Source organism: Danio rerio, chromosome 3, assembly GCF_052040795.2.
Source record: "Danio rerio strain M-AB ecotype USA chromosome 3, GRCz13ab, whole genome shotgun sequence".
In the NCBI taxonomy this organism is placed as follows: Eukaryota; Metazoa; Chordata; class Actinopteri; order Cypriniformes; family Danionidae; genus Danio; species Danio rerio.
The window spans coordinates 25,776,106-25,790,226 of record NC_141023.1 but is presented as its reverse complement, the minus strand read 5'-3'; the positions used below and the strand labels follow the sequence as shown (position 1 = coordinate 25,790,226).

At 34.6% G+C, this 14,121-nt stretch overlaps 1 protein-coding gene and 1 non-coding gene across 3 annotated transcripts; one reads left to right on the top strand and one right to left on the bottom strand.

Moving 5' to 3' along the window:
• Positions 1-225: 225 nt before the first annotated feature.
• On the bottom strand, positions 226-1,065 carry si:ch211-156b7.4. The gene has a single exon (XR_015480811.1). It is a non-coding gene; the product is annotated as a si:ch211-156b7.4 (transcript).
• A 784-nt stretch (positions 1,066-1,849) lies between these two features.
• zgc:153240 lies at positions 1,850-13,752 on the top strand. 2 transcript variants are annotated; one of them, XM_087243330.1, is made up of 10 exons: positions 1,850-2,191; positions 4,302-4,376; positions 4,712-4,837; positions 5,639-5,767; positions 5,988-6,045; positions 6,131-6,250; positions 8,211-8,275; positions 8,643-8,782; positions 8,886-8,989; positions 12,231-13,752. In XM_087243330.1, the coding sequence occupies exons 1-10, from the start codon at positions 2,043-2,045 to the stop codon at positions 12,438-12,440; spliced, it is 1,176 nt and encodes a 391-aa protein (XP_087099456.1). In that variant the 5' UTR covers positions 1,850-2,042; the 3' UTR covers positions 12,441-13,752.
• The last annotated feature ends 369 nt before the right edge of the window (positions 13,753-14,121 follow it).

The window sequence follows — 14,121 nt, the reverse complement described above, 5'->3', positions numbered from 1 at the left end:
CACATATATTATTTAAATAATTAACATGTGTTTATATTATGTCTAACTGTATATACTTTCAGTACAAAATTATTAGTAAAACTGTTTAATATCTTTAATAAAAGTATTTAAGTATTACAAGGGGCCTTGAGGTCATAAAGTGTAGGAGCTCACAGCATTCTCCTAAAAGTGTATTTTTACAAACATGTAAAAGTAAACTTACAATAAATCAGACCAAACACCATGTATGCGACATTGTTTATTCTGTTGATTGTTTCACTCTTTATGATCTCAACAGACTGATTAGTTTTGTCTTGTAGTACAAAAGGAGCAGCTATGATTAAGGTAAAAACAATTCAGAAACATGTATTGTACTTAAGTCAGGATTTTATCTGGTCCTATAGCGAGCTAACAAGTGCAGGATTGACAATCAGCTCTAAGTGCAACACAGTAAACAGCATGAGGTGATGGTCTACTATGGTTAATGTCCATTTTGCTGGTTCTTCAGCAGGAGGTCCATGTAGGCTCCATCTATCAGATCCTCCTCCTTCACCCCCAGGTCCAGCATCAGCTGATTGGCGATGCTCACTCCTTCTTCTCTGCTCTGGTCTTCTTTCATCACCACCTCCAGCTCCATGAAGTCCCCCAGACCCTCCACAGAGTCCACATGGACCCTGGTCTGTCCCACCATATACAGCCTCCTCTCTTTCTTCACCTGGCCGACCTGCCCCAGCGCGTCCGTCAGAACTTTGACCAGCCCCTGTGGGTCGTTTGTGGGGGTTATGGAGTAGTTTGACAACTTGGGTCCTTCGGTATCTGGCCTCTCATAAAAGATCAGCTGTCCTGCCCCGTCCTGGAAGTCTCTGAGCTTCAGGCGTCCCGCGGGGACTCTGAAAAACGTGTCCTGCTGACGGATCACCGTCCCGTCGGAACCGCTCAGCTCCTTTGCACGCTGCGTGAGGTAACGCATATCACGCAAAACGGCTTTTATTTCCACATTTGACGGCATCTTTACAAAATAAGTCTACGGTATGAAGACGCAGTGCAATGCAAGTGCTCTCGTGTTGTTTTGGCGCGCTTACGCACAAAGATGTACAGCGCATGCGTACTAGAGACGCTTTTGATTCATCCAAGTGATTCGAATCTTTAGAAAAAAAATCTCAAAAAGGAATAAAACGAGTCATTTTGCAGTAAAATGTCTTGTAGTGGTTGAGTTTATAATGAATTTTCAAAATTATTTGGAATGAATTTTATACCGACATAATATTCACGAATTTAGCAATCAGAAGCCTACAAAATTAATTAATTACTATTATGGAAATGGATATTTAAAAATGTTTTATCTACACTTTACTCAGTTTTAAAGAAAAAAATAATCAGATCAGACAGAAGATTATGTAGATGATATCAATTATTAATATAGACTAAGGTAGTAAAACAATGAAATTAAAATAACACTTGACGAGTGATACATCCTTTGCATGATAAAAGTTTTGGAAGTCAATTATTATTTAATTATTGTTATATTATTATTATTATTATTATTATTATTATTATTATTATTACGGTTTAAATTTTCTAAATGTTTTCCTCACAAATATAACAACATTATTATTTATTTATTTATTTATTTATTTGGTTTACAGCTTGGGATAACAATAAAATGACAATCATAATAACAGCCAAAACAAAACGACAAACCAATTCACTATGGTGTTGCTAAAGCACAGTCCTTCATATTTTTGCAGTTAACAAACTGATTTCAATGTATTTAAAAAGATTCAATCTTATGGATGAACATGAACGATTCGTTTAAATTCATTCATGCACACGATTCGAACAAACCACCACTCCAGCGCATGCGCATTTCACACCTATTTCTGTCACTATCATGGAATAAGTCAAATGTTACGTGGCATTTAAATGCATTACAAATGAAATATTAACACTAATTCAGTGTATTGACATCTTCAGGAAAGCAAAAATATATATCAGATATCGGAATAGCACAGCGTTCACAGCGGATATCAGTGTAATTCGTGTCCCTTTGGCTTTCCAGAGACATGTTTACATCCCAGACCTCTTCCTTTCAGGAGTCCATAGACGTGGATGAAAGAGATGCAGACTTCGACAGCGAAGAGATCGCCGGATACAGCCAGAAAATACAACAGATTAACAGCTACTATGCCATATACTACTACCAGAGCACAAGGTACAGTGGTTTAACGTTACCCATGTAAATTGGCATGGGATCGTAAGCTAACGTTGTGCTAAGAAGGCTTTTCCTAATGCAGGGTGCACTGCAAGTTTTCAAAATGCTAGTTTCTAAAATACTTGTTAAATTTTGTGCTTATTTGTAGCGAATGAGATTTATGCAAGGACAGTTATGAGGGGTAATGCTTGATACCCCTGAAGGACATAAATACATTATAGGGGAGAAAGAGAAACAATTTGCTATGCTGTGTGTATAAATAATAATGTTAATAATTTAAATTAATATAAAAAATCAAAATCATAATATAAATATACATTTGATCACCCATATAATGGTTCATACCACTGTGAATGCATAATAGTGATTCACTTATGTGAACCTTGTAAACTTAACTTTTCACAAGAAAAGTGTTTTCTTGTAAAATAGCAGTTTGTTTCTACATATAGCATAAAACTAAAGTAAAATTAGATGCAGTTTGACTTACAGTGACCTCTAAATTAGCTACTGTATGTCAGAATACTGTAGGTCAGAATACACAAAATATTGCACAAAACACTGAAAACCTAAATACATTTTATCTATAAATGAGGTGTAATTTAAACAAATACATACATTTGAATCATTGAAGCATGTATTACACAAACTAACATTACCGAAAAAGTTGACCCCCTCCTGATCGTCTATGTATAATTTGCACCCTGGTTATGTCTAGCTAACCTTATGCATTTTTTCTATGTATATTTGAATTGCTAACATGATATGATATGCTGATATGATAAAAATTAAACATACTCTTTTATGACATTTTTATCTTACAATATCTTTAATTAGCATAGTTCACAATAATGGGTTAGCCAGAAGAAACCATGAATGTACACTGAATGAATTTACCACACGGCTAAAGAAATAATTCAACTAAACCAACTAAACAATTTCAGTTTCTCTGGATTTATTAAATATGGGATAATTTCTTCTAAATCTTAAATTAAAAACAATGTTATTAAGAGCATTTTATTCCCTATTAAAGGACACTTGGTCAGAATAATAAGTGTAGTCTTTTGTTGTAATTAAAAACCAAGGTTATTTCTCAAATCTTGCTTTCTAAACTACTCTGAAGTTAAAACATTGGCTAAAATTATATATAAAATCTGTAAACTTCACCATTTTGTTATTTCGGGGTAAAATGCTTTGAATTGCATTGTCATTTTAAATTTAAAAAAAGTCATTTGTAGTTTACTAGTTAAAAAATGAAATGTAAATCATAAATCCAGAGAAACTGGAAGTAAACTCATTATTATTTTCCTGTATATACCCCAGGGTATCTGCGAGCTCTTACAATGTCCTACATTTCAAAAACTACATTTTAGGCCTCAAAAGGTTCACTGAACTATTGGGTTGTAGGTCTTAAATCATTTTAAACAGGTCTTAATTTCCCTATGTCCAAGTAAAGCTACCCTATCAAGCAAACACCCAATCACCAGTAATCCATCTCAAAACTTTTAGTTTAATATTTAAGTTTTTTTATTGCAAAGAGAAACAATTCACAACAGCTTTTAGACATTTTTACAGCAAATTCTCCAAATTAAATTCCCCAATCAGGGAAAGAAAACTAAAGCAACACATCCCTTTACATGAGCTTCAATTAATACAAAAAAACTAGCTGGCTCATTAGAATAAAAATCCTTGATGTTTAGCCCTGTATACATCTAAAATTTTATTCATACTGGTCTTAAAAGAGTCTTAAAAAGTCTTACATTTGACTTGAAGATACCTGCAGAAACCCTGATAGATGTATATCAGGGGTGCTAAACCCCGTTTCCTGGAGATCTACCTTCCTGCAGATTTTAGCTCCAACCCTGATCAAACACACCTAAACCAAGTAATTAGGACCTGAACCGCACTTGATAACTACAGGCAGGTGTCATTGATATGGGTTGCAATTGAAATCTGCAGGAAAGTTGATTTCGAGGTACAGGGTTGGTCACCCCTGCTAAAGACACTATTGTTATGGATATAAGAAAAAAGAAAAGATGACCATGTAGGCCAATGAGGATACCGGGAGATCATAACATATATATACACGTATAACACATTATCAACTACCCAGATCTGAGGCTTCTGGAGAGAGTGTGGCGTGGAGCCAGAGGAGATCGGACTCAACCACAAGTCAGGAAGACTTTAGGTAAAGAGGGTCCCTCCGTCATCAGTCATTACAGTCCCGTGACTTTCAGTGTTGTTATGAAAAAAGAAATCATGGCTTCGGTCAGAAACTTCACTCAGGATTCTGCGTCTGGCATTTCATCATGTTGGCTTGCACACGTCATCAAAAACCATCCGAAATAACCTGTCTAACATCCATACTCTTGTCTTTCTGTCAGTATGTGTCTCTGCTAGGGGCTGCTGCTGATTCTGTTAACTGCATTGCTTCATGAACTGATTTTCTGTCTGCTTGCTCTTTTAGTCTTTCCTTGTTGGTGCGATGGTTTGTAAGTAACATATATTTTCCCACTCTTAAAGTCTCACACTACTGGATGCCAGTTTGCCATCGGAGGCAGAGCCTGAACTGCGAAGCTACATCTCCCGCAGGCTGAGCAAGGGTGCTCTGCTGGGGGGTATGGGTAACATTGCCACCGTGGAGCTAAGGTGTGTTATATATCAGTGTTGTTGATGTTAACGTCAATCATATTCACACTTAAGAACAATTTTTGATCATCAAAATGGGGTATTTAAAGATTGACTCTTTTATAAACAAAGTGTTAATTCATTTAAAATAAACTTATATACATCTAGTTTAAAAAAGCTGAAATAAAAATAAAAATATAAACATACATAAAATATACTAATAAACAGTTAAAATAATAAAAAAATGGCAGAAGCACATAATTAATTAATTAAAACTGTAAATAAAAATTTAAAAGGAGAGTTCAGCCCAAAATAAAGAATGAATATATATATTTTTTCTCTCTTTTGTGGTTTTAAACCTTTATGATGAGTTTCATTCTTCTGTTGAATAGAAGATATTTTGAAGAATGTTGGTTGCTGGGACCCATTAACTTCCACATTTTTCAAAGTATCTACTTTTGTGTTTAACAGAAGAAAGAAGAGTTTCTTAGATTTAGAACAAGTTGAATGACAAATCAATTTTTCATTTTTGGGTGAACTATATCATTCATAATAACACCAAGTACTATACTGACACACATTATAATAATATATAAATAATACCAAAGTAAAACTGAATCATATATAGCCACTTTAAGTAATGTAAATCTAGTGAACTAACAAAATATTAATATATTTCCATTACTCATTGCTTGTTAACGTGTTTTACTGCAATATCATCATATTTATTAATATTAACAACAATGTTTAGAAAATGAAATTATTACATTGCGTGTCATTCTTGTTTTTTGTAACTGACTGAATGATTTAACTGTGTTCCAGCATCCCTGAGCAAGCGGTGGGCTGTTACTGCTGTCTGCTGGAGCAGGAGAAATCTCCAGAACAGCCTGAGGCTGATGGCAACGGCTGGGTGGTGTGTCTTCTCGGAGGATCAGAGAAAGGCCTGAATCTATATCCTTATATTACAAAGAACTGAGCATTAGACTGCAAGAAATTCAGCTCCGTGGATTAAAGAATCAAATCACTTTTATTGTCACATCAGCAGCAGCACGTGTACTATGATGAATGAAAAGCTTAGCCACTTAAAGTGAAGCCACATCAAGGTTTTTTTGCTGCATTCAAAAGCTTTGCTCTCTAAATAACATATGTTGTTATCCCTAACCCCGCACACCTTCAGAATCGAGCTGGACAAGTATGTTCAGGGTTTGCGAGGTTGTTTGACTCTAGAGGTGAGGGCAGTTTTTTAGTAATCAGACATGATTTTTGGAAGCACACTTCTTTTGATGTCTGTTTACTGTTAATGTGTGGTTACAGATGTTGAATTTGGAGACGGAGGTCAGGCCCTACCTGAACCGCTGGTATGAGGAGTCAGTTATGCACATCCACAGAGTGGTTCAGCTACTGCAGGCCAACATTGGATATCTTCTGCATGCTGTAAGAAAACACTGCTGTCTACACTACCTGACAAAAGTTTTTGTCAATCCCAGTTGTACGAGCAACAAATAATACCTTGACTTCTAGTTGATTATCTGGAAAAGTGGCAGAAGGTAGATTTTTCAGATGAATCATGTGTTGAACTGCATTCCAATCATCACGAATACTGCAGAAGACCTATTGGAACCCACGTAGACCCAAGATTCTCATAGAAATCAGTCAAGTTTGATAAAGGTAAAATCATGGTTTGGGGTTACATTCAGGATGGGGGCCTGAGAGAGATCTGCTGAGTGGATGGCAACATCGACAGCCTGCATATCAAGACACTTGTGCTGCCCATTACATTAGGAACAACAGGAAAGGGCAAATTCTTCAGCAGGATAGTGGTCCGTCTCATACTTCAGCCTCCACATCAAAGTTTCTAAAAGCAAAAAAGGTCAAGGTGCTCCAGGTTTGGCCATTCCAATTACCAGACATGAACATTATTGAGCATGTCTGGGGTAAGATAAAAGAGGAGGCATTGAAGATGAATTCAAAGAAAATTGATGACCTCTGGAGTCCTGCAAGAACGCTTTCTTTGCCATTCCAGATGACTTTCTTAATACGTTATTTGAGTCATTGCAGAGATGTATGGATGCAGTCGTCCAAGCTCATGGGAGTCATTCACAATATAAATTCTTTTTCCACTGAACCATGACTTTACATTCTTTACTGTACATTATTTCTGTTAAGTGACAAGACTTTTGTCTCATCAAAGTCAGACTTTACTGTCCTCATTAAATTAAAAATCAAGGCATGATCATGTTTTATTCTGGTAAAAAACAAGTGTAATCTAGAGGCCTTTGCCTTTTATATAAGCCAATTCTGATAGCAAATGATCAACTAGAAGTCAAGTTATTATTTGTTGTTCCTAAAACCGGCTACAAGACTTCTGTCAGGTTGTGTAAATGATATACATTTTATAAAGTCACTTCTGATAAGAATGACCATGTTTTCAGGAAAATAATTCACAGATGTATGTTACATTAAAACAAATTAGCATTTTTAGAGAGAAAATAAATTTCAATATTTTTTCATATTTCATTTAGAAGTCATGTGAACATCACTAGTAGTCTTGAAAGTATTTAACTTTTACATTCAATACACCAAACAATTTGCATAATAAAACAAACCATACAAATAAATGATCAAACAAACAGAAATTCTAGTTTCATCACTATAAACAACAAAGTAAAGTCTAAACAAATTTACTGAATCGAACTGTAACTGAAACCAAGAAATGCACTATATAGAATATCACATGTCTCTCTCATATGACACCAGTCCACATATTTGCATAGTTTGTCCGTAGTTTGCCTGCTTGACATCAATGCTTGATATTAATAAACGTCAAATGTCGCACCATGTTTCAAATGATAAAAAACGACTTATCCCGCTTTTTGACTGCATGACACGAGTCGCTACAGCCCTACTTCGGGGGATTTTTTCCACTGTGTACAGTACACAGTATGTTATTATTAAATTATGCTAATAACCCTGCTGATGACTGTTTGGACAGAGAGAATTGTCACTACTTGCGTTAGTAAACTTGCGACAAGAGACAGATTTAAATAATTAGTCAGCTACGGTCACTGTACGATCCTTTTAAATGTGACCTTGGACCACAAAACTAGTCATATGGGTCCAGTATTTAAAATTGAGACATATTCTGAAAGCTAAATAAATAGATTGTTATGATTAGACAATTGGACAACTATTTGAAAATCTGGAATCTAAGGGTTTAAAAAAATGACCCAGAATGATGTCACGGCATGTAGAGGTGGCAAAACTATAGTGATTTTTACCACCCACTATGAAGTTAAGTTGTACCATGCACTCAAAAAGCGGCTTTATATTGCAGAAAATACAGGACATTTGCTATGAATTAAAAGAGTGTAACACACCTGTAATTTCTTTTCAGGCTTTGAGCCACAAGCTTGTAGAGGTTATAGGAGGAGATGAGAGGACAAAGGCAGATACAGTGAGGTAAGTGAACTAAAATACCCTTTTTACTCGTGTTTTAGTGTTAAATCCCTAAAGTTATTTATACAGGGACAATGTACAACATAAAATGTTGTGCCAGAGTTGGCTATAAAGCCAATTTACATCTGTAGTCCCTGGGCAGGAAGTTGTAACAAGTTTAACAATATTAAAAAAACATAGCAAATAGTACAATATACACTTGCAGTACAATACATACAATACATCCTAGTCAATCAAATTAAATTAAATCAGTGGTTACATATTAGATTTTCTTTAAACCAAACTTTAAGGACCGTTTTAAAACATTAAAAGTGGTACTCTCTCTGATATGCACTGGTATTTTTGCAACTTGATCCATTGTCTTGATTAGATTCATCAAAGCAGCAAGCTTGCAGGGTTTAGTCCAGGAAGACACCACTACAGCCTCTCTCTGCAAGGCCATTTCAGAAGACTCTCACACTAACCTGATCATCAACTGCTCAACCAGTCCTCCAACACTAACCAATGAAGGTCAGTGTCGTCATCATCATCATCGTCATTAAATCTAGTCACTCTGTTTTCGTAAATGTGTCAATATTTTGATAATGTTGTGTTGGTGTTTTCACCTATGCAGTCAGTAACAAATTCTGCGATGACTGGATCCAGGCTTTCCTCAATGCTGCAGAGCGATTTAACCCTTTCCTCCTCCGGCAGATCCTGGAGAACTTCAAACTTAAGGTTCGCCTGCTTCTGATTGTGTGTAATAGTAGCCTCATGCTCAGATAATACATGTGAAAGTTGATCCATATTTTCAGTTGTTTGTTCATTTAACATTGATTTATTAAAGATTAAATATTTAATAACTAAATTATAAAAGATATATTTACATTATCTACTTAATTTGTCAGAATAAACACTGAAAAAACGTACGTTAAGCAGGTTAACATGATATTAGTTAAAAAGATTCTTTTTATATAGCCAATATAGTCAAAAATAGCCAATAGTGAAAGGGACAGTTCACCTAACAATCCTGTCATCATTTACTCATCAAAGTTTTGACAGTTTTTCTTTCTTTTAAGGTTTGTAACAGCATGAGAGTGAGTAAATAATGGCAGAATTTTAATTATGCTTGAACTGTCCCTTTAAATTCTATATGTTTATTTGCAGTTTTTTTTCCAAGGAATTTAAACCATTAAAAGGAATAAAAACATGACCAAAAATATATAAATGTAAACTTCTGAAAAAATAAGAATGCTCTAAATGGCTTTTTAAGGATGCATTTACACTGCATGCTTCAAATAACTCAATTCCGATTTTGTTGTCCCATGTGGCACAGATGATATATGGCCCACGTATGAGTAAAAAATCACATGGATTCCGATTTACTCAAATCAGATTCAGGCTAGGTTCATATGTGGAAATTTACCCATGCCCTTGTGTGTGCAGTGTAAGCAGGTAGATCAAATTTTCACCTGTCAATGCTAGTCACACGTCATTTAAAACCATAGCGAATGACTTCAACTCTGACGCTTTCATTTCCGAACAGACTTCAGCAGAGTCCCAAACCTCAGGTTAACAAGAGAGAGTGCAACATCAGCCACCTAAATGATATAAACTAATAAAAACATCACCTGCATAAATCTGGTTTTAAAAGGCCTAGATTAAAAGAAGGCAAAAGGAGAACTTTCCTGTCAAACTATAGTAAAACAACTTGTCAAAAAGAGTTTAAAGAAAGACAGATTAAATACAGGAATGGAGTAAAGGGTGCTCTTTTACTATCAGCTGTCAGTCAGCGCCTGTTCTTTTTTTCATGGTCAGAGATAGCCAAAGTACACACACCCTTTACTCAAGTAGAGGTAAAGATACTCATGTTTAAAACGACTGTGGTAAAAGTTGAAGTACTGACTACACTTTTGTACTCAAGTAAAAGTAAAGAATTACAGCCTGAAATATGTACTAAAGTAAAAAGTATTCATTACTACTAAATTACTAATTTAGTTTCACATGGCTAACTACCCACACATAATGTATACATGCACACAAAATAACTTACATTTAAATTTTTTTTTTGTAAAAATTCTATTTCCAATTTTCAGCAGTTGAGCAACATCGTTCTACAATATTGTCCAACAACACTGCCCAAAAAGTTGCCCTGTGTATCATCACCTGGACACAAAACATAACTTTATGGCTGTTTAACAGCTGCCATACTCATCTGTATATTCTAAAACAGTATTTCTCAACTGGTGGGTGGGTCGTGGAGTGTGTGGTCAAAATAACAACAAAAGTTTTTTTTTTTTTTACTTATTTTGCTTATACCGGACTTTTATTTTGAAAAGCGTGCGCGACAACCCTACCATTTGACATGTGAAATTTCATTTAATTATAGCAACAAATATGTCAAAGCGAAATTACGACCACAAATATGTAAAGTATGGATTTACATATATTAACGACAAAAAAGCCTCAGTGTCATATGTAGTGAGGTGCTCTCCTAAGAGAGCATGAAACCCTCTAAATTAAAACTACATTTAGAAACCAGACAACATGTTTTATTAACAGTTCAGTTTAGTTCATGGTAACAGAACCTTTCCTTACCCAACTCTGTTTACAGTATTTGTCGTTTTTACTTTGTAATATTTGTATAATTCGATACATTTTGTTAAATGACAGCAATAAAATATTGTTTATTTGTAAGTCTTGGTGATTTTCTTATGATTTATCTGTCAATACCTGTTTATGTTAACAAATAAATACAAATTAATTATAATTCCTAAAATTGTATTATAGTTCCTAAAAATTTGGGTCGCAGCTTGATGACCATGTAAAAATGTGGGTCCATTGGCCAAACCAGTTGAGAACCCCTGTTCTAAAACATACTTCTCCTGCTTTTATACTGTATTAATAACTAATAAATGTGTTGAATTTAACAAGGAAATAAACCTTATTGCATAAGGTGTTCATAGATATTTAATTGCTTTAGTACTGTTGACAAAAAAAGTACATGACTGAGAGTGTTTTTTTTACCACAATACAACATGGTCGAAAGTGGACAAAAGACTTTGACCCCATATAAATATGAAGGTAAATCAGTAGCAATACTCGAGAGCTTGCAAATCTAAATGTGAGCACTTTTTGCTACCGATTTACCTTCATATTTAAATGTCAGATTTGAACAGGAATGCATCTCTTGTTTTACCTGTGATCCGATCAAACATAACTCAACTTATTACCCGGCATAAACAGGTCAAGAAACATTATATCAGTCATGTTTACATCGTGTACTCTCTCTGTCTCATTCACGTTAGCCATTTCCATGGTAAGCTTAAATAAACAAGACTATGGCACATGATCAGAGGTTGAAAAACCCACGCACTGCAGCACGCCAGCGCACAATGACAGATTGACTAAATACAAAAGGCGTTCTAATTGCGCATTGACGAGATAATATGGATCGCGCCACCAAACGCATGAAAACGAAAGTAATGACCGTGGTTTAAGAAATGAAAGGAGTAAAAAGTACAGATATTTCTGTAAAAACATAAAGTGTAAAAGTCAAAAGTTGTCAGAAAAATAAGTAGTGGAGTAAAGTACTGATACCAGTACAATCCTGTATTTGCACTTTGTTACTTCCTTTGCTTACTTCGTTACCTTACTTTGCAGTGTGCTGTGTAAATACAGACAATCGGATAGGGAGTATGAGACACTTTTAAAAGACGATGTAAGCTGGTCATCAAAAAAATTAGATAGTCACAAAATCGGAATTGACTCAAAATCTGCAGTCCTTATTTTTGTTTGAAAATGTTATAGACTGTTATAGAATAAATAATATAAACATTTCATTAAAACTCTTACCTAATCAATTTGTAGCTATTCAAGAGAAAAGCAGAATTTTCAAATGATATATTTTGATTATCTCATGTTCAGCTTATCGATTTTTCAATCTTCAACTTTTTGCACACTTTGTTCTTCCACACAGGCCATCCAAGACATGAACAACCTGAAGCGCTTCATACGTCAGGCAGAGATGAGCCACTACGCTCTGTTTCGCTGCTGTCTGTTCCTGCAGAGCTGTGGAAACGGCGACGTGCTGCTGCAAAACGCCCGAGCTGAACACAGCAGCCTTCCTGAGGCCTGCGGGATCATAACCGTCCTGGAGGAGTTCTTGAGTGAGCAGACACAGGCCTAAAAGCACTGACATCTAATCCCTCTCACACAAACTCACTCAACTACTGTATCTGTGACACCTTGGACATTGCTGATCCTAAACTGCTATATTGACCTGCATTCAGTAGATTGCACTGTTGTTTACTTTATAAATGTTGGTCAGCTGATAACAAAGCTTTCCTTAAAAAAATAAAAAAAAAAAATATATATATATATATATATATATATATATATATATATATATATATATATATATATATATATATATATATATATATATACACACACACAAGTAATATATAGTAATAATAAATAACAATGAAGAGATAAAAATTCCATGAAGTACTTTAGAATTTTTCTGAGTTATGAAAATTATGTGATCTAGATACTCTATCCAGTAAAGCAGCTCTAAAGCAGCTGTATGTTTCTCCCTCACAGCTTCAATGTGATCCTGACTTCGACTCCCTATAATTAATGCAGTGTAGTTAGCATTTTGTGCAACTTCAACCATCTTGAGTAGAAAACACTAATCATAGTCAATTAACATAGTTTATGTTTTGAAGTTAAACAGAGAAAAAACAAACTTGCAACTAATGAAGTCTACTGCTGCTGATGATGATGTTGATTTGGGGGATTAAAAACTAAATACTAAATAAATCCAGTTAAAAGGACCAATGAAAATGAAATTAGATTTAATTTAAATATTTGTTTTTCTCTGTGTACATACTAAGACAGCACTGTTGATATATGACAGCGTGTTCTAGGATATAGTGTGTAGATCTGTGTTGCTGTCATTGTTTGAAGATTTTTTAAATATGAAGTAGATTATTGAACGCAAGCTAAAATCACATCATCACAAACTTTATGCCAATTAATCGGTTGTCACCATGCTGCAAATGTGAGTAGATTTTAGCAGGAATGAGACAATGACCTGCATTTGCTGTTGTATTTTTTGTGTGATAAACTGGTTAATTTGAAATACTGCATTGTTCTGATTTTATGATAGCTTTGTCCTTGTTTGCTGTTTAACTTTTTTTTCGTACCAAAGACAGACGGAATAATCATAAATTCAAATATCAGATGTGAATATAATGAAACTATAAAGTTGTAAAAACTAACATACTTTAAGTGTGTTTGTGTGTGTTTGTGTGTGTGTGTGTGTGTGTGTGTGTGTATATTGATCCAGCTGTATAATGGCAATAATGTGTATATTTATCATAATGTGTGGTTTGCTTTCTTGGACAGATTAGACAAGATTGTACAGTCAATAATTTGTTCCTGAAACATTTCAGTTATGTGAACGTAAAAATAAAAATGTAAAAGTTCACTGAAAATTGAGTTATTCATACAATTATTCTTGATTCTTGAAGTTATGCATCAAAAACTGAAACATATTACAAACAAAGGAAATAATCACAGTTTATCAAATAGTTGTAATATTAGTCAAGCCATTTATACACTTGAAGTCAGAATTATTAGCCCCTCGTTTAATTTTTTCCCAAATTTCTGTTTAACAGAGAGATTTTTTTCATCACATTTCTAAACATAATAGTTTTAATAACTAATTTCTAAAAACTGATTTATTTTATCTTTGCCATGATGACAGTAAATATTTGACTAGATCTTTTTCAAGACACTTCTATACAGCTTAAAGTGACATTTCAAGGCTTAACTAGGTTAATTAGGTTAACTAGGCAGGTTAG